Source organism: Monodon monoceros, unplaced genomic scaffold, assembly GCF_005190385.1.
Source record: "Monodon monoceros isolate NGI ecotype Baffin Bay Population unplaced genomic scaffold, NGI_Narwhal_1 Super_Scaffold_5, whole genome shotgun sequence".
NCBI lineage: Eukaryota > Metazoa > Chordata > Mammalia > Artiodactyla > Monodontidae > Monodon > Monodon monoceros.
In genome coordinates this window covers 85389642-85411327 of record NW_021703782.1, presented here as the reverse complement: position 1 = coordinate 85411327, position 21686 = coordinate 85389642, and the positions used below count along the sequence as shown (strand labels likewise).

General features: G+C 41.1%; 1 protein-coding gene across 1 annotated transcript in view; it reads left to right on the top strand.

Moving 5' to 3' along the window:
• The window catches only part of ABCA1 (ATP binding cassette subfamily A member 1), a 135645-nt gene extending 115329 nt beyond the window's left edge, over nucleotides 1-20316 (top strand). Inside the window, 17 exon segments of the mRNA XM_029203213.1 lie at nucleotides 773-878; nucleotides 1731-1805; nucleotides 2416-2585; nucleotides 3822-3999; nucleotides 6064-6179; nucleotides 6270-6414; nucleotides 8051-8174; nucleotides 9570-9699; nucleotides 9969-10089; nucleotides 10880-10942; nucleotides 11561-11667; nucleotides 13904-14045; nucleotides 14445-14579; nucleotides 15611-15714; nucleotides 16327-16419; nucleotides 17079-17322; nucleotides 17950-20316. Coding sequence (XP_029059046.1) covers nucleotides 773-878; nucleotides 1731-1805; nucleotides 2416-2585; nucleotides 3822-3999; nucleotides 6064-6179; nucleotides 6270-6414; nucleotides 8051-8174; nucleotides 9570-9699; nucleotides 9969-10089; nucleotides 10880-10942; nucleotides 11561-11667; nucleotides 13904-14045; nucleotides 14445-14579; nucleotides 15611-15714; nucleotides 16327-16419; nucleotides 17079-17322; nucleotides 17950-18090 — 2194 coding nt within the window. The 3' untranslated portion in view covers nucleotides 18091-20316.
• Nucleotides 20317-21686: the final 1370 nt, after the last annotated feature.

The window sequence follows — 21686 nt, the reverse complement described above, 5'->3', positions numbered from 1 at the left end:
TGAGTTTTTTTTTAAATAACAATGTTTCTATTAGAAAATAAAACCAGAGTCCCATCAGGATAGCAAGAATCATTCTCTCCTCTGCTGCAGTCAGGCTGTCTCCGACCCACCCTCCACCTCCACCTCCACCCCTGCCCATATCCCTCTAAGTTTTGGAGGAGCAGATGGGACTGGGGAAGAAAAGAAGGAAGGATCCTTGAAGTCCATCAGTTCTCATGAGAAATGAGACACCTTACATGGCTGCCTCAAAACTTGGCTTTGTCCCTGCCTCTCATCTTCCTTCTTTGCCTTTTCTCCAAGAGCCAGGACTTACTGAGTAACTGAGCAGGGCGGAATCAGGACCTTTTGTGGTTCTGCTATGGAAGAGCCATGGCCTGTCTCTAAACCCTTTCAGGCCTCTCTGGTCAGTGTCTTCACTGCTCATCCTGACTTCCCATCTGCTTGCCTGGAGACCTAGGTTCAGGCCTGAGCCACCAGGGGTAGGAGGAGCATCTGTGAGATGAATGAGCATTCTTTCCTCAGCATCTCAGATGTCTCACTCTATGTATAATCAGACCCAGGTCCCTCCCGCTTGGGCAGGAGACAGAAGAGTTAAGAGATTACCAGAGTCCATCAGAGGAGGCCAAGGTGGAACTTTCTCTGAGTCTTACTTGGGTCCGACTTTGAACAGGCAGTTCATCTAAATGAAGCATCACATACTTCGGTGGCGTCTGTTGCTCAATGTTATTGGACCCCACACCGCCTGTGTTTTAATATCAGGCTGTTCTTTTAGGTACGGTGGATTTTCCCTGGGTGCCAGTAATTCTCAAACACTTCCTCCGAGTGAAGCAGTTAATGATGCCATCAAGCAAATGAAGAAACACTTGAAGGTGGCCAAGGTACAGTGTCCATCCCCAGACATGTCAGAGAGAAAATGAGTTGCTAGTACATGGGAGTAGTTGGCAGGTAGATGATCACCTTGCAGCTTATTGTTTAAGACTTTCAAATACAAAGCCATCACTGGGCATTTAGTGATCTTGGGCCAGCCAAGACTGAGCTACTCAGTATGTTATTTACTACCTGAAAGTGCAGATCAAAAACAAATGCAGAGATTTTAAATCGCTCAATAACTTAAGCATAGCCAGTGGATAAATAAACTGGGCATCAAACATACTTTTCTGAAACAATCTCTGGTTAGACAGGAAATGAATCATTTTCTTTAAGCTGGCAGCTAGTTTTAGCACCTAATAAGCATTCACTTCATTTATCTGTATCTCAAGTTCCCCATTTCTAACTTTGAATTGGCGGGGGGCGGGGGCGGGGGGGTCAGGTGATATGGCCTCTAGGGTCACAGACGGCAGGGATTGTCTTAGAGTCTGAATCTCTGCCCTTGAGGCACAGACCCCATGTCTGATACATCTGCATATTGAGTGTAGTTCTGGGTCTTAGGAGGATGTCAGGGGAGCGCAGTGAAGAATCCTCAGCCAGGCATCTACATCTTGGGACTTTGAGTCACAGGGTTTCCCTCTGGTTCCTTTAAGACCTGTGGCTCATGGCAACAGCGCTGCTTTAGAAATCTGGTCCCTTGCTTCTCAGGAGCCAGTTACTCAGTGGCTTCAAGGTTCATTTCAATGAACAACGCAGTGGCAGTGTTGCCCTTCCCAAGGTTGTCCCGTTGTGCACAGACCCCAGACTTCCTGTTGCCCTCCCCTGTGAACCATCCCGCTGAGGCAGCTTTCTGTCATTCACAGGACAGTTCTGCAGATCGATTTCTCAGCAGCTTGGGAAGGTTCATGACAGGACTGGACACGAAAAATAACGTCAAGGTAAAGCCTTTGTTCCAATAGCTTTCTTTTTGTTTTTTTTTTGGCCGCTCATTGGTGCTTGAGGGATCTTAGTTACCCAGCCAGGGATTGACCCTGGTCCCAGGGCAGTGATAGCACCGAGTCCTAACCACTGGACCAGGGAATTCCCTCCAATAGCTTTTTGATCAACAATAATCCCTATGTTCCCCGAAGTACTTTCAGCTCATGATAACATTGATTCATGACAGAAATATCTCTTAATTTTACAATATGATGATGAAGAGAACTTGCTTTGCCACCATTCACACCAGGGGAACCATTATGAACCTGACCGAGTTACTTAACCTATTTAAGCCTCAGTTTCCTAATCTATAAAATGCAGGCAGTAATCGTGGCTACCTCAAAGCTATGGTGAGGGTTAAATGAGTTAAAGATAGCACAGTGCCTGGCCACACGGTCAGTGCTGAGCACACCCTGGCTGCTGTTACCTCTTTGCCGTGTTCTCTGATCATGTTTTGTCTCGTGGTATGACTGGAATTTCTGGAGTGCACATGCATGTTTTGTGTGTGTGCACCTACCTCCGGGAGGGGGTTTGGGAGCAGTACCTTGCACCTGGTGTGTTTTATTTCAGGTGTGGTTCAACAACAAGGGCTGGCACGCCATCAGCTCTTTCTTGAATGTCATCAACAATGCTATTCTCCGGGCCAACCTGCAGAAGGGAGAGAACCCTAGCGAGTATGGGATTACTGCCTTCAATCACCCCCTGAACCTCACCAAGCAGCAGCTCTCGGAAGTGGCTCTGTAAGTATCACTGTGTCTGAATCGGGAGAGGGAGAGGGTGTTTGGGGGAATCATGGAGCAGGGGAAGGAAGTACGAAGCTGGTTGTAGAGTAACAGCTGGGGAAACAGGTTCATTATGGTGTGTTTGGGTTGGTCCAGGCTCTGAACAGAAAATGATCAGTTTATGAATTGGCTGGGCAGGGATTAAATTGCAGAAGATACATGACTCTGATATATTAAAGCCATTATTACATTTAGTGAATTCACATAAAGTAAGTTAAATTGTTAATATAATTCTAAAATATTTTAACTCACCCTTAACACAGTGTTTAATAAAAAAATCAGTTTCGTTTGTTTTGAAATCACTATTTTTAAACTTGGCGAAACATGCTTTTGTCGGCTTGTGTTTAATTCCTTGAGTGTGTGTGTGTGTGTGTGTGTGTGTGTGTGTGTGTGTGTGAGTGTGAAGTTAAAACCAGTATAATCTAGTTCAGAGTGTATAGCCTTTGAAATCATAGAGATCTGGGTTTGAATCTGGTTTCTAAACTTTCCAGATGTATGGTTTTAAGTGAGGCAATTCATGTAAATTGCCAAGTCCGGCCTTCAACACATGGTTGATATTCAACACACGTTAGGTTCCTTTTCTGTATGTGGAGCATGGCACAGTTATTACTTCTGCTTCACTCATATAGAATATCAATATATGTCACTACGATCTTTATACCAAGCTTATATAACATTTATGCAGAGAAATAGTTGATATTATACCCCATTTAATGGACTTATAAGACTATTCTTATAATAAGGATCTGATGGAATTTTTGTACGTGTTAGGTTGATATGCCACGAGCTTTTGTTGTCAAACTTATTTACAGCCAGAAATTGTTGTTTGAATAGTTGCACACTAATATTTCTCCTTTATTAAGTTTTCAAGCTACACTACTCCCTTATGTGTGAAAATTTACAACTTGTTGCTCATAGAAGGTCAAGAATAGTGGAACAAAGTGAATGCCGTTAGACCACTCTTAGACTTCCTTTAATAGTTTCATTTTGGCAGTAGACCCTTTTGACCTCAGTAGAATCAGTTTTGCATCGGAATTATTGAGTTTTGTTTTTTTTTTCTTGAAAATAATCATCTTTAACCCTGAATAAAATATATGTGGTGAAGAGATTTATTTTCCCTGGGCTATGCTTCAAATATTTGTGTGTGTATGTGTCCCTGATTGAGTCCTCAGCTGCACTGTCTGTCTTTTTCAGGATGACCACATCAGTGGACGTCCTTGTGTCCATCTGTGTCATCTTTGCGATGTCCTTCGTCCCAGCCAGCTTTGTCGTGTTCCTGATCCAGGAGCGGGTCAGCAAAGCGAAGCACCTGCAGTTCATCAGTGGAGTGAAGCCTGTCATCTACTGGCTCTCCAATTTTGTCTGGGACATGGTAAGAATGCCGGTCTGCTGCTGCTATATAAACCTCCATCAGGGCTCTGGATTGGATGGATGAAAGAGCTCCTGGCCATCAGCAGGAGATGTTCTAGCTAGTCCAAAGATGAACAAAAGAGGAAAAGGCAGGCACAGTTGTACACTTTCATGTGACCTAACACAGCCTTAAGCCCAGGGCTGATCTCACACCAGAGGAAATCTGTCCACGTGGACTGCAATTCATACCACCACCACCTCATTCCCTAAGTGACAACTTTTCAAAGAAACTGAGGTGGAAGACTTAGTCAAAACTCAAAGCCAGTGCCTCTAACTTGTCTGATAGAGCTTTAACCTCCAGAGTCAGGGTGTGCTTTGTCTTACTAGGAACTCAATCTGTCATTTGAAAACTTTATATGTTTTACTGGAAGCTTATCCATCCATTGTAAATCTGTTTTCATGCCAGCTGTCATATATTGCTTCTATTTGGACCAATATGGAGGACTTCAAAGAATTCTGAAGTTCTAATTTTTGTAAAGTAGAGTTGAAATGTATCTCCCTGTGAGGTCCATTAATTTGTAGGCCACACAGATGAAACTTAATTCTTCTCCCACTGGACAGCCCCTCAGATATTTGAAGACACCTGTCATTTATCCTAAGTCTTCCCCAGATAAGATGATATATGAGAACATACTTTGTAATCTCTAAATCACTGTACAAATGTAAGTAATGGTGATGATGTCTGTGTTGATTATAGCAAGCCTCTCAGACTTGTCATTGTTCTGACCTGATTGCCTCTTTGTGGCCATGCTCCATATTGTTAATGAGCCATCTGAAAAGCAAAGCCCAGAATTAATATTATATTCAGGCTGTGGTCTGAATGTTTATGAGTCTAGAGGGAGCTGATCTTTATCCCATATTCCTATTACTCAGCCCAAGGGTATTTCATCTTGGAAGCAGCACTGTCTTGTTGGCAACTTGGCAGTGAACTGTTTCACAGGTATTTTTTATGGGGTCTCTTTCACTGTATACTAATGCAATTGACTTTTTTGAACCTTTATATTTATATATGAATCTAAAACTTGATATATATATATATCAAACTTTATATATAGCTTTGTATATAAATATAAATGTTGTTAAAAACATATATAAAATTTTATATTCATCCCTGTTAAACTGAATTTTATGTAGTGTCCATTTGTTTTCGTTTTATCTTGATCCAGTAATTGCTTTATTGAGTAAGCACATACATACTGACTGCTCACTACGTGTCTGACTCTGCCAGGCATTGCAGATTCAGAGATGAAAAGATCAAGTCCCTGACTCAGGAATACCACTTATCTTCCTGTGTATTATCTGTTCCTCACTGCTTTAGAACCTCTGAAATTTGCTATAAGCATGTCTTCATCTAAGTTGTTTGAAAAGCACATTTGAGTAGGATGGGACTGAGATGGAGAGCCCTGCGGTCTGAAGCTACAAATACTTCTAACAGCTGACAAGCCCACTACCACCTCCCTGCCTCTGCTCTGCTCTGCCAGCTATGAATTCCCGTAACTGTCCTGTGGTCAAGTCTTTATTTCTGCATTTTAATGCTTGAGACACTGTCAGGACAGACTTTAAAATTAGTCTCAGTGTGATGAAACAGTTCTGACATTCATGTTCTGAGTGCTTACCTCATAAATAGATCACAAGTGAGCTTGAACTTGGGCAGACTATAATATAGCATTAATGATGAAACAGACACAGTCGTCTTCGGGAAGAATAACGGCAGCTTACTTGCTACCTGTGAAATTGAAATTACTCTGACTGGGAACCCATCGTTCAGTAAGTTTACTGAGCGTGGCACCTTGGCTTATCTGTTGGAAAGACAGAAAGGACGTGCAGTTTATAAAATCAGCCGGGGGTAAAATGCTTGTCAACACGTATCGTCCAGTATTTTGATTAATAGTTCTTGTGGCTTCATTAATTCAGAGTTCTTCTTCAGTATGTTTATCTGCCCTTTCTTGTCTGATGATGATGAAGACTTGAGCCGTGTTGTATCTTTGACTTAGGGGTGACCTTGATTTCCTCGTTTCACTTTTAGTGCAACTATGTGGTCCCTGCCACGCTGGTCATCATCATCTTTGTCTGCTTCCAGCAGAAGTCCTATGTGTCCTCCACCAACCTGCCTGTGCTAGCCCTTCTACTGTTGCTGTATGGGTAAGGCACCTCTGGATGGGGCATATGGTATCAGGTGTCAGGGAGAAGGCAGGGGACACCCAGTGGACGTGTGTTTTTGTGCCTCACCAGGTGGTCCATCACACCTCTCATGTACCCAGCCTCCTTCGTGTTCAAGATCCCCAGCACAGCCTACGTGGTCCTCACCAGCGTGAACCTCTTCATCGGCATCAATGGCAGCGTGGCCACTTTTGTGCTGGAGCTCTTCACCAACAATGTGAGTTCTGAAGAAAGAGATGCTGGGATGAGCACAGTGTTTAGTCATGATCTTATTCTGCCTGCCTGCGGTGTTGACACCATGGACCACTCTGTCCTTTTGCAGAGTCTGTCTGTCTTTCCTGGGTTTGCATACCATCTCTCGCTTACCCTTTTCCTTATATGTCTCTGATCACATTTTTCTGTTTCCTTTGACAAGTTCTTGTATACTCCTTTCTGTTTAAATGTTGCTTTCCCCAGTATTCAGTTCTCTGGCATCTTGTTTCCCACTTCAGATGCCCTCTCTGGGTGATGGCATTCATGCTGGAAGATTTCACCACCACCCCTCAGTGCCTCGTGTTGTTCTCTCTCACATCCATGCGTACCTTTAGCCCCGACTCTCCTTTTGAACTCTATTCTCATGTTCTCTCTTGCCCAGTGGATGGCTCCATTTAGATTAACTGAAGGACACCCCAGACTGGCCATGTCCTAAATCATCTTCCCCTCAGAACCCAGTATTTCTCTTGCCATTCCTGTCATGCTGGATGGCATTACCATCCACCCAGTCACCCCAGCTGGGGCAATATTAGAGCCATTTTATATGCTTTGCTTTTGCTTATTTCCCACATTCAGTGGGTTACCTTGCCAGTTCCTCCCATTACAGATCTCTTAAACAAGGTTCCTTGTCCATTCTTGTTGTCATTGCCTTCATCCAGACATCTTAACTTAGCCCACAAAGCCTTTCAGAGGTGTCCAACCCTTCCTTGACAGTTCCCACCACACTCTTTCCCAAGACATGGTAAGCTTTGGCTGAGTGGTCCCTTCAACCCTCCATACTCCTGTAGGCCTGGTTCAAGATCCTCAGCACAGCCGACATGGTCTTTATTCACGTGAACCTCTTCATGGGCGTCCATGGCAGTGTGGCACTTTGGCGCTGGAGCTCTTCACCAACAATGTGAGATACTACCCGATTCTGTGACTCCTCTGCCACAGAATCGGGTAGTATCTCACTAACCCTTCATGACTGAGTTTGAATGTGAAGCTTTCCTTACCTACCTTATGGGAGGTGCTCTCTCTTCCTTGTGCTCCCAAAGCCCACACAGTTCATGCCTCCAGTACAACACATCCAAGTATGTAGTAATTTCCTCTTTCCATGTTTCTTTTCCTCGGAGTAGAGACTAGACTGTTTCTTATTAAACTCTGCCTCTCCTGTGCCCTGCCACAGTGCATCCAGCACATTAGCAACTTACTCAGTTGTTGGGTATTTGGCCACTGCTGGATTGATGTATTCGAGAAGAATTTTTTAAACTCCAACAAAACCCTGAAACTGAAGTATTGACCCAGACATGAGCAATTTGCTTTCAAAATGCTAAGCAAATATTTTATGATGGATTAGCTTCTGATTAAATGTAATCATGTTTCTAAACTTTGCTCATATTTCTCCCATACTCATAGCATTATTTCAGATTTTCTAAAGAGCAAAATTTTATTACATTATGTATCATCCTCTATGGCTACTGCTATTTATTGGTATCTGAATTCAAAGATTCAGTTTGACCTCAGGGAATCAAATTTCTTTTTCACTTCCATATTTTAGACTTTGGTAAATTTTTAGCCTGAATCACAAAAGACAGTCTCTCTCTGTCTTATTTTTTTAGAAGCTGAATAACATCAATGATATCCTGAAGTCGGTGTTCTTGATCTTCCCACATTTTTGCCTGGGACGGGGGCTCATTGACATGGTGAAAAACCAGGCAATGGCTGATGCCTTGGAAAGGTTTGGTGAGTGACAGTAGTGGCTGTAGGATGTTTTAATAGAGATGGCAGTCTGCATGGGCCTTGGTACTTTGGCCTTTGTTTTGGAAAGAGGGTGGTGACTGGGCACAGGACTTCACTGATAGGGCTCATGTCAGTACAGCTGGTTGTGGCATGGGTCATGTGACACAACCATTTGTCTGAAAGATGAGACAGTAATTTTGGAGGTGAGGAAAATATTGGCTTAAGCTTGGACCCAGTGCCTGATACCACTGGTGGGGTTTGCCAGAGTCATTGGAAAAGTCAGACCACAGCTTTGAGAATTAGATACAGGCCAGAGAATCAGAAGGAAAGATGCAAACTTTGGCTCTATTGGGAAAATCATGGACCTGCAGATGGGGTCATATATTACCTTTTACACAGTCTATAAAAAGGTAATTTACTGCAGCTCTTTCTACATTTAGAGTCTTTAAATTTATTTCTCCTGTGGCCACTTTACTATTCTTTATTGACTGTCTCATATAGTTAGATGGGCCATGTTATTTAATGGGCATAGAAGAGGGACTTGTTTTAAACTTGGAGGTACAAGGAGATATATAAGGATTTTAAGGGATATTTACATAAAACCAGATGAGTTGAGTCACCAGGTTACATTATATGCTATTGAAAGGGGCATCTTTTAAACGTGCTTTCTAATCTTTCTTAGTGAAGCTTATAATTTGTTAAAATACTGACCCTAAAAATTACCGTGGATTGTTTGCCTTTTTACAAAGGATTTTTGGCCTGTCTCATTAAAATGGAAACATTAGGGACTTCCCTGGTGGTGCAGTGGTTAAGAATCCGCCTGCCAGTGCAGGGGACACGGGTTCGATCCCTGGTCCAGGAAGATCCCACATGCTGTGGGGCAACTAAGCCTGGGCACCACAACTACTGAGCCTGCGCTCCAGAGCCCATGAGCCACAACTACTGAGCCTGCGTGCTGCAACTACTGAAGCCCATGCGCCTAGAGCACATGCTCTGCAACGAGAAGCCACCGCAATGAGAAGCCCGTGCACTGCAACAAAGAGTAGCCCCCGCTCGCCGCAACTAGAGATAGCCTGTGCACAGCAATGAAGACCCAACGCAGCCAAAAAAAATAATAATAAATAAATCTTTAAAAAAAAAAGGAAACATTAGATTTCTTAGATGAAGTTACAGTTCAAATACACGTTATCTCTGAAATTCTGATTGATACTGTTTCACAGTATGTTTCCCCAAAACCTTACCCTAAATCAGATTTGGAAAGTGGTGACTCCCTTATTTTTTCCTCCTGGCCACGGGCCATAAACATTGGTATTTCTAGGAATGTAGGCCTGAATTTGAGGAAGGGCCATGGTCTCTGGTGCCTCCATTCTGACTGGATCTCTGCATTGTGTCTACCAGGGGAGAATCGCTTTGTCTCGCCGCTGTCTTGGGACTTGGTGGGACGAAACCTCTTCGCCATGGCTGTGGAAGGGGTGGTGTTCTTCCTCATCACTGTGTTGATCCAGTACCGATTCTTCATCAGGCCCAGGTGAGCTTTCTCTCAGAACTCACAGAGCACCTGGTTGATGGTCACGGAGGAGGAACACAGGGAAACACTCGCCGGTGGTGGTTGGATTGACTTGAACTCAAAACAGATAATCAAACTGATTTTCCTAATGTGGGCATCTCCCGGCCCCCAACACTGCCGACAACTCCGGAGTATGGATTTTACAGGACTGCTTTAGAAACTGGGTCTTTGACTTAGAAAATAACTTGAAAAGTTGATTTGGTTTTTTTTCTTAATTTTTTCCCCCTAAGACCTGTAAAGGCAAAGCTTCTTCCTCTGAATGATGAGGATGAAGATGTGAGGAGGGAGAGACAGAGAATTCTTGATGGTGGAGGACAGAATGACATCTTGGAAGTCAAGGAGCTGACTAAGGTGAGGCAATGAGGACAGGCTATAACAACTTGTCTTCAATTTTTTCAGCTTTATATGTTGGAAACTAGCATTTTGCTGACTCAATAAAAAGAGCATGCTTCCTAAAATGTGCATCTATACCAAGTTTCTGTCAATTTAATTTTATTTAAAATACACCATGGGGACTTCTTAATTAAAGAAATCCTACTGAAAATAATTATACTTTGAATTCTCATTCTTGAGTATATTTGTTTTTCACACATTTATGCATTAGTTATTAAAACATCTAATGTTGTGTATCGAGGCAAAGCTGAAGTTGATAGAATAATGATTGATTTTGAGTTTCATGGTCCAAAAAGCTGGTAAATTTCCATTGCTTAAGAAGAGGGTCTGTTTCAGCCCTTTCTAGGTGCCAGAATCCCAACAAATTCACTTTCTTGTAATCTGTTCAATATTTGCAATGTTTTGATAACGAATTATTACCCTGTAAAATTTAGTTTTTAAAATATCTACAATGTCTTTACATATTAAATGAAAATTATATAAATATTAATGACCAATATATTTTTTAAAAGTCTGATGTTAGATTAAAAAATAAAAAGAAATTCACTTGTATTTTGAGCTTCAGGGTCATTCAGAAGCCAGCTGCCACAGAGACAGACCAAGGCTTTAGCACATCACATGTGCGACTTAGTCTTATCGACGAGACTTATTTTGTGGTGTGTTTAGGTCATAATTCCCTCTTCCACAGTTGCCTGGGACAGCTGTGAGTCACTGCAGCTCATGAATTTTTGCATTTTGTTTGTTGCAGGTGTATAGAAGGAAGAGGAAACCTGCAGTCGACAGGATTTGCATTGGCATTCCTCCTGGTGAGGTAAAGACACTTTGTCTACCTTGTGTTTGCCCCTATTAATTCAGACTGTCTCTACTGCAATCAAACAATAATGTCTGTAAGGGGTTAAAAGTGGTTTTAAAAGGCTTCTCCATTTATATCTGTGTGGAGCAATCAGTCATTGAAAGGATGGGGGCCCCATATATCAGCAATTTTGGATAATCTCAGACAATGTAAGAAAAGTATGCACATCCAAAATGTGATTTTGTGATCCATTCCAGGTGATAATGAAATTCAAATAGATTTTAAAAGATAGATTTTCTCCTTTCTCGTTTATGTGTGTATTCTTGTGTGCCCTTTAGCCAGATTAGATGGTGAAATTTGACTTGTTGGCTTTCATTACTGTTTTTCACACATTAACTTTGGTCTTAACCTGACGACTCAAATGATATTTACAAATACACCCACACTTTCATTATAAAACATATGTTTAAATATCTATATGATTTCTTAAAACCAAGAAAATAGTTGACTCTTCATTAAGAATGATGTTTTAGGATCATGTTACATGAAAATGAAGCTGAGGTGACTATTTTATAAGGGTCATTTATATTCAGATTTTTAGTAGTTTACTTATACAACTTACCCAATCTTTTTCAGTGCTTTGGACTTCTAGGTGTCAATGGGGCTGGGAAATCATCAACTTTCAAGATGTTAACGGGAGATACCAGTGTTACCAGAGGAGATGCTTTTCTTAACAAAAACAGGTGAGAAAAGAAGTCTGTGTTTTGCCACGGACTTTTTTAAAACTTTATTTAAATGAATATGTTGTTATTTTTCTGATTATAACAGTACTCTGTAGTTTCTAAAAATGTTGAAATATAGTAAAACTGTAAAGAAGAAAATAAAAGTCATCCATAATCCCAGTACCTAGAGATAACTACTATTTACATTTCATTTTAGTCTCACTCTTTTTTTTAACAGCTTTATTCAGGTATGATTTACATGCCGTACAATTTACTTGTTTTAAGAGTACAACAAATGACTTTTAGGCAATTTACAGAATTGTGCAACCATTATCACGATACAATTTTAGAACATTCCCATCACCCCAAATCTCTCTACTTTATATACACATATAAATATATTATAAAATTGACATCATACTACATCTAGATTTTAAAATTAGTTCTTTTGTTGTTAATGACTGTATTATTGTATATGATACAATATATACTGGTTACGTATTCTAAGATGTAGAAATTTTGCTGCATAAAATGCATCTATGTACATGTACCTTTAGTTTATTTCACCAATTCCTTATTGTTAGACATTTGTTTCTGTTTTTCATTAAATGTGTCCTTGTATTCATCTTGATTGTTTCCTCAGGGAAAATTCCTACAGGATAAAAGGTTATCTATATACTTGCCAAGTCGCCCTCGCTAAAGGGTGTGCCACCTGCTGGCGTCACCATGGGCTATTATCCGAGAGTACACAGATCACTAAGCAGTCTGATCATAAGGGGTACAGTACACTTCAGAGTCCTGTTAGGAAATGTTACACTCGAGCACTCGAAATATGTGGGACTTCTCTGGGCTTTTTATATTGGAGAGACGGTACAAGGCAGTGGCTTTCAAAGTCTTTGATCATGACCCACAATACCAAAATCAATACATTTTACCTCTCAACCGAGTAAATACACAAAAACACATAAACAGGCATATAGCTTAAATAAAAGTTTTGTAAAACATTACCTACTCTTCCTGCTTGCAGTGCACTCTGATATTTCTTATTCTACTATCTACCACACCATTTAAAAAATACTGGCTGTGACCCGCTAAATTTATTTCACAACGTGCTAATGGGTGGTGACTCACAATTTGGACAAGGGGCTGCTAGCCAATAAAATTGAAAAGAGCAAGGAACTTAATGTACTCATGGCTCTCCTCTGCATCTTACACGTTTTCTCAGTAGCAGTGTAAAGGAGGTTTAAGAGAACAGAATTTCTAGAATAGTTGGCCTAAGGCTACACACCTGCTTTCCCCATCTTGTTCCTAGTACCAGGCTCCTGGGGCACACAGCAATGGCAGCAATAACTGGCCCAAACTAAGGTTCGTCACAGTGCCTGGTTCTGAGAGGTGGTGTGGGCAGTGTAGCTGTGAGGTCCAGGCACAGGGTCTGTGAGCGCCTCAATCATAGTTCTGGAAAAGGCTGGATCTGGGAGTACTAATTTATATGCAGAGAGGAATGAATACTGCTGATGGGCCAAACTCGTGGTTGTCCAGAGGTGGCTAAAGTGCAGCTATCAGCCTGGATGTGACACTGAGCTTTCTCCTACATTAGGGATCCTTAACCCGAGAATGGCTTCATAGGGCCTAAAAACTGCCCCCACCAATATATGTCAAATTGTGTCTGTAGGTATATTTTTTGTTGTCATCAGATTCTCAGAGGGTCTGTGATCAAAAAAACCTTCAAAACCAGGAGGATTCCTGGGTTGAGTATTTAGTGGGACCAAGGGGTCTGGATCATGTTATGTGCGAGTCAATGTATGGGCAGCAAAAAGCAGAGGAAGTCACAGCGAGTTGCTGAGGCTGCTCTGACGTGAATGGAGCAACAGAGCCCATGGTGCATATGACTGGGCCACAGAATCAAGTCAGGGATGGACACTTAGTGTTAAAGTCCTGGGATAGTGTGACTCAGGCTGTTGATAAAGATGGTGCCACAGCTGGGATGGACTTGGGAATTCTGAAATGGGACTGAGCCTGCAGACTGAGGTGCTGGGGGAGCCAGGTGCAAGGACTGGGCAGAGTGTAGGCCAGAACCCTGACTTCCAGGAGGGGCTGGCATCCTGGGGGCAGAAAGGCTTTTCCTTCAAGCTACAGCAGGTGTGCTCGCTGGTGTGTTGGTCATGCGCAAGCACTCTTCATAGGAATATTAGGCAAGCTGATCTGATCAGAGTATCTAAATGCTTAAAAACCTGACCGGTTTTGTTTTCCTTTGCAGTATCTTATCAAACATCCACGAAGTACATCAGAACATGGGCTATTGCCCTCAGTTCGATGCCATCACAGAGCTGCTGACTGGAAGAGAGCACGTGGAGTTCTTTGCGCTCTTGAGAGGCGTCCCAGAGAGAGAAGTCGGCAAGGTACCGTGGGCACCGGAAAGCCAGCCTGTCTCCCTTGGCGTCCTAACAGTGTACCTTACGGCTGTGACCTTCACACATGACCATCGGCTTCAGGCTGTTCTTCCTTGTGGATGCAGCAATGTGAAGTGTTGGCTCTTCGCAGCTCCTTTCAGGGTGGGAAGCCGTGGTGGCGGTGGGACAAGGATAGGTGAACTGCCTCACACCGGCGGACAGAGAGGGAGTGCTGCTCCCACCCACGCGAGTCCCTGCCCCCCTGCTGCTGGTTCCTCCACACTTGCCAGGTCGTGATTGTATAGAACCTGGTCCTACTCAGTGAAAGAGTTTTCATACGCAAGTGTAAGAAAGCATGATAAAATTCCCAAACCCAACAAAGGTCAAGACGCTTTTTATCACCCTTAGGTTGGTGAGTGGGCAATTCGGAAACTGGGCCTCGTGAAGTATGGAGAAAAGTATGCTGGGGACTATAGCGGAGGCAACAAGCGCAAGCTCTCGACGGCCATGGCATTGATTGGCGGGCCTCCTGTGGTGTTTCTGGTGAGTGTGACTATGAATGGGAAACTTTGTCCTGGCCTGAATGGAAGACACCTCTTTTCTAAAGTCCTCGATGTCCAGGCCGTGCATGGCTGGCTTGGCAATGGCAAGCCCGCCTCCCCCGATGAGGAACAGCAGGGCAGCCTCAGAGAACCAGAGGGAAGCTCCCTCTCCCCTCTCCTTGACACACATTGGGGTGGCTCTGACATGCCCTCAGATGCTCCAAAGGAGGAGATACTCCAGGGACCTTGTTTCTCTAGCATGGAGAACCCCAACAGGTGCAGCTGAGGCTGGGTGTGTGATTTGACCTTTCTCTGGACCATACTATATGCCATCTATGTGTTCATCCCCTGAAGACTGAGAGTGTGGATACAGCTTCAGGATCCCCAAGGTAGCACCTGGGTCATAGTTCCTTACATACAGATAAATGGAAGACAGAAGGTCAGACTGACAGTGGCCCTTGACCCTTTTTCTTCTGTAGAGGAGAAGAGCACTGAAGTTATTACAGGAAGAAGCCTTGGGCTGAGGCTTTAAAGTTATCCAGACTATTTGGATTTGGAATTTGTTTCTCTAAAACTAGCAAGTACAGTATAACAGGCTAAGCCAGAGTGAACTAGAATTTTAAAAAAAGAAAAGGAATTTTACCCAAACCTTAAACTGACTTCAGTATCAGACAAAAATAATTTTTAGTATATACTTGTCAGTCATGAAAAGATGGTTGAAACTAAAAGACTTTTCCCCTTCCCTTTCTGTTTATTTGGAGAAATTTCATTTCATAAAAAATTAGAGTTTTCTACTTCAGTGATGCATGTAAAAGTGAACTGGTTGCAAACAGTATGAAATATTCTTGTATGTAAGGTCTGGTTCTTTGGTCCATCAGGAAATAAATAGAATGGTAAGTTAAAACTTAGGCTATTTCAGAGATGCTTCTGAATTTAAAACCAAACCTATCTTTGATTTTTTTTTTTCCCAGCACATAATAGGGCTTATTATTATTATTTTTTTTAATAGGGCTTATTTTATTCTAATTACAGGATGAACCGACCACAGGCATGGACCCCAAAGCCCGGCGATTCTTGTGGAATTGTGCCTTAAGTATCATCAAGGAAGGGAGATCAGTAGTGCTTACATCTCATAGGTCTGTAGTGAAGACTTAGCTTGGCTTTTTTGTTGGCGTAACTTTTAAGTTTTCCAAGTACTGTATATGATCATTGTATAAAAAATAGAAAACACAGAAAGGCAAATAGAAAAAAAAAATTATGATCACCTGACATTGCATCGCTAGGAGACAGCTATTACTGTCATCAGGCCATATATGTTTGCAGAGTTTCCCTATGCAAATCTATACACAGTGTATATGTTTTTTACAAACAAAAATGCAAGCTTTAGCATATATACTAAGTTCTTTTTCCCTTAACAATACTGAGAACATTATTCCAAGTCAGTTAATTTAGATGTGTCATCATTTCTTATAGCTATTAGTGAATAGTATTCCATTAGGATATACCCTAATTTATTTAACCATTCCTCTTTTGTGTAGACATCTGGATCATTTCCAACTTTCTTCACGATTATAAACGGCATGGCAGTGAACAGCGTTTTCCCTCCATCTTCATGTATTTGTAACAGGATGCAATTACGCCCTAGGAAGCTGGGGATCTGTTTCTTTGAAATGCCAAATGACATGGTGACGTTCTGATGGTTATAGGAGCATCTCTCTAAAACTAAACCTCATTCTGTTTTCCCACAGCATGGAAGAATGCGAAGCTCTTTGCACTAGGATGGCAATTATGGTCAATGGGCGGTTCAGGTGTCTTGGCAGTGTCCAACATCTGAAAAATAGGTAACAAAGATAGTTTCTTTGGGATCCCACATACTGAGAAATCGTGTATTTATTCTTTTGTGAGTGTATACCTGGTGGCTCTAAAATAAAGGGAAATAAACTGAACAAGATGGTATAGTGGAAAGAATGAGGACTTTGAAGTCAAACAGAGCTGCATGCAAATTCTGTCTTTACCTTTTATGGGTTGTATGCACTTCAGCAAAGTTATTTAACCTCTCTGAGAGGCAGTGTTCTAGGAATATCTACTTTCTAGCTTTGTTATAGAGATGTAATGGGAAGATTTATATGTGCCAGTAAGGTTAGAGCATAGGCTTCAGAGTCAAGCACAAGTTGGGTCCACACCCTGGCCCTACCATTTCTGAGCTACGTACCATGAGCAAGTGACTAACACTCTCAGTTTCAATTTCTCTGTAATATCTGACAGACCTCACAGGTCTAGGTGAGGATTAAATGAAGTCATGTCTAAAGCCCTCGGCAAGGCAGCTCACATAGAATAGGTATTCAGTACGTGACCACTGGTTCCTGCTCTCTGAAACTTATTTCTGGGTCTGGCAGGGACCTCTCTCTTTCATGGCCCAAGTGGGGTTCTCAGAGTTAAATATTCTTTTGAGAAGTTTCCCGAGGGTCTTCCATTTGGACTTTCTTTTTCCTGCTTTCAGGTTTGGAGATGGTTATACGATAGTCGTACGAATAGCAGGGTCCAACCCTGACCTGAAGCCTGTCCAGGAGTTCTTTGAACTCGCCTTCCCGGGAAGCGTGCTGAAGGAGAAGCACCGGAACATGCTGCAGTACCAGCTTCCCTCTTCACTGTCTTCCCTGGCCAGGATTTTCAGCATCCTTTCCCAGAGCAAAAAGCGACTCCACATAGAAGACTACTCTGTCTCTCAGACAACACTTGACCAAGTAAGCTTAGAGTGTCAAAAACAGGTTTCCTTTTCAGAGTGAGGCTTCCTGCCGCTTCTCCACCCACTGCCCATTGTGGGCCCTATAGCACAGTATAGATGAGCTGAGCATGAACTCCTGATCTGCTACTACTAGTTATGCTTTTTACCTAACCTCCCTGAATCTGCAAAGGGAGATGATACTACCAACTTCATAGGGTTCATGTGAGAATAAATTGTCATAATAATCATAAAAACTGCAGTTTTTTTATTGAGTATCTGCCATGGGCAGGTATTATGCCAGGTGCCTTATCCCATTTAAATTAGATAACATCAGGTACCAAATAGATCCTGGCACTTAGTAGGTGTTCAGTAAATGTTAGTTTTCAACCCTCTTCCCTTTAATCAGGCCTGTATGAGTCAAAGTAAATAGATGATTGAGCAGTTGGTGATTTGGGGGGGCAATAACAGAAGGTGAGTTTTTTAGGTTAATGCTTTGTCAAGTATTCCCCTCTCCCTCCCACACAAAATTTTCTAGTTAATCTATTTATTCAATCTCGTATTCTCTAATTTTCACGTGGGGAAAAATGCAACTAGAATAAAGAGAGCAAGTTAGAGCTATTTATAAAGTCCACCTTTATTTTGACAGGTATTTGTAAACTTTGCCAAGGACCAAAGTGATGATGACCACTTAAAGGACCTGTCATTACACAAAAACCAGACAGTAGTGGATGTTGCACTTCTCACATCTTTTCTGCAGGACGAGAAAGTGAAAGAAAGTTATGTATGAAGAATCCTGTTCATACAGGGTGGCTAGAAGAAAGGAGGAACTAGACCTTCCTTTGCACTATGTGAAGTGTTCCAGAGGGAAGAGCTGGAAGATTTTGTGGGAAGAGGTAAACTGGATACTGTACTGATACTATTCAATGCAATGCAATTCAATGCAATGAAAACAAAATTCCATTACAAGGGCAGTGCCTTTGTAGCCTATGTCTCGTATGGCTCTCGAGTGAGAAAGACTTGAATTTAGTTTATTACCTTATACTTATGTGAAACTCTAGTATGGAACCCAGTGGACATATGGGTTTGACATACTTTTTTGTTCCTTTGTATTCTAACTGGGGTTGCAACAATAATTCATCAAGTAATCATGGCCAGTGATTGTTTATCAAAATCAAAAGGCATCCTCATTCATTAAGCCGTGCCAAGCCAGGAGACTGGTTTCCCGGTGACACAGCCAGTGTCGGCAGTGAGTGCACCGGAATTACTAATGCCAAGTTGCTCAGAAAGCCCGAAGCACCGTGGTGTGTCATGCACACTTTTGTGAAAGCTGCTGTACTCAGAGTCTGTTGACATCATCAAATATCGGGTGACAAAATGGTTCCATGTGTGGGGAAAGTCCTGCTTTGATTCCCTCTTTGATGAGCTGCTCTGATGGTGGTGACGTGCAAATTGCAACATGCAAATTGCATGGTAACATGCAAGAGTGAGACTTGGTTTCGTTGTTGTCCTTGCTTGGAACCATGAGTCTCCGAGGCTATGTTTCTCGGACTCTTTAAGTATACTTAGATCCTGGTTAAGAAGCAAAGAATCAGCAACCGCATTGTTGGGGCCTCAGGCTGTGGAAGCCAGGGCACGGGATGAAGAGGATGATGCGTTCAAACCAAGGGAGGCCTGTGTCCATTTGTCCTGATCGTCTGCTAACACGGTACAGTGCATCTCAAGATCTCGTTGCTTGATACAAGCATAGTATTATTTCTGGCTTTTTGGATTAATCTAGAATATGAAAAGATGGAGTTGTATTTTGAGAAAAATCTTTGTACTTTTAATGTTACTTGGAATTGTAAGTTCTGTCACTGACTTCTGAAACCTTAGAATGGCCTCTTTGTAGAACCCTGTGGCACAGAGGAGTATGGCCACACTGCCGCGCTAGCTTTATTTTTTCACGTAAGTTTGTGAATGGATCATCTAATGCCTAGTGACTAGAAAACAGTGTGATGGCCAAGATCTCATGACAACATTGTATTTAAGTTTCTTTAAGATCGTTTAGAATACTTTTAGTATCAGTGCATTAATCAAGTATTTTTTGAGTGTATGTTATAACTGAGCATGGATGGATGCGGTGAGGAGATACTAAGTCTCAGTAGATTTCCTGTGCCATGTTTGTCAGCTAACTGGTTTACAAATACAGGTTTTGTTGTGGTTGTGGGAACCCACTGAAAGAATATTGGGCAGCCCACTTTTTGAAGATAGCAACAATGCAAAAGCCAAGAACGTTTAAATGTCATAAGGATCACAAGACTATATAACGAATACTTTCACAGAGAAGACGGCTGGCTTCAAAGCTTGTTGAATAACATAAAACTGTGCTTATGGCATTTAGTACCTTCGAATAATTGACTTTGAAAATCTCAGATACCCCATTCTGACAATCTCAAATTTGTCATCTCTTCAATCACTAACCTATCATGAAAAAAACAAAAAAACAAAAAACAGCAAATGCCCCCACGTGAAGATTATCTCAGACTTTTCTAACCCAGTTTAATTTTTTTAGTCAGTAAATACTTGTTAAAAATAATATTGCACTAATGTTTAATGTCATCTGTCTTGAGGCAACAAAATTATGAGAGAAATACTGTTTGGTAAAGTCATCTTTCAATATCATTACTAATGTCTTCTTCTTTTAAAAAAATTTAGATATTAACTCTAAAGGTGCAAGATTTCAGATCTATCCAAATCTGTATTTTTTCTTTTAAAATTTACTGTATGTTATCATGCAACTTGTTGCTTGGAAAAAGAAAATGACCTTTAGGGGACTTCCCTGGTGGTCCAGTGGTTAAGACTTTACCTTCCAATGCAGGGGGTGCAGGTTCGATCCCTGGTTGGGGAGCCAAGATCCCACATGCCTCACGGCCAAAAAACCAAAACATAAAACAGAAGCAATATTGTAACAAATTCAATAAAGACTTTAAAAATGGCCCACATCAAAAAATCTTTAAAAAAAAAAAAAAAGAAATGAATGCCGATATTTTCTAAAATGATAAGCAAGCAATGGAGGCATTTTTCCAATAACTATTGGCATGAGCTCATATTTTATGCTATCTTTAATGATATAAAATTTATAGAATAATTGTTTATCCTTGTTCAATATTTTTCAAAATCAAGCTTCTGTTTTCCCATTTCACTAGAATCATGTTCTAATTCTGTATTATATTAAAACCATGAGTAGCTCCTTTATTTGATTACTCCAAGGCCATGTTTTCAAATATCAAAAGACACTGTGAACTACTTTTAAAAAAATGCAACATTTCAATATAGATTTAAAGGTTCTCTTAAGCTAGAAAAAAGTCTACAGCTACCCATCTACTTCATTAATATTGTTACCTTTTAGACTATCCAAACAGCAGTCTTTTAAATTTTTCTGTGTAAGCCTAATTATAGTAGAAATTTTTACAACTCTCTGCTCAGTCAGGTAAAATTTCTATATAATCCCTGTGGAAATGTAACGATGTGAGTTTCAGAAATTTTCAAAAGTGTTTAAAGATTTCGGCTTTTGCTTCTTTTGGACACCTTAAACCTTATTAACTGTGAATATGAAAAATACAAAAGAAAACAATAACAAAGCCCTCTATAGGTAAACGCCCAGCATAGGTCATTGTTAAAAAACAAATAACCAAACCTCAAACTACTGTATTTCAATATCTGTACTGAAGGCATATGCATTGTGACTATTAAATGTTGCACAGCATTCACTGTATACTAATCATTGACTAAAGGGATGTGTCTGTTTTCTTCTCGTGGTTGTATATATCAGGTAAAAATTTTTTCCAAAGAGCCATGTGTCATATTATCTTGAACCACTTAGACGCTGAGATATTAATTTCTACCCTTGTTACTATTTACTAGTAATAACATAGTGCTATAGTCATATTGTTCTAATTCTCTTCAGAATTGTTGCATCCCTTTTTATAGAATGTTTAACCTTCCATGAGGTTTAAGTATTCTGTTCTCCCGTCTTATACCCTACGATGAAGCTATGTTTCTGTGCTTTTTCTTTATCATTGGCCCTTCATTCCAAGCACTTTATGCTGTCTGTAATGGGATCTATTTTTGCACTGGAATATCTGAGAATTGCAAAACTAGACAAAAGTTTCACAATAGATTTCTAAGTTAAATCATTTTCATTAAAAGAAAAAAAAGAAAAAAATTTTGTATTGTCAATAACTTTATATGAAGTATTAAAAAGGCATATTTCTATGTTGTAATAAGTCACGAAATAAACCTGTGACGGTTCTGTTGTGTCTGTACTTATTTATTTTCGTGCATTCATAGCACCACCTACTGCTGGAGCTTATAAAGTCATTACAGAAGTAAGAAATGTCTGCT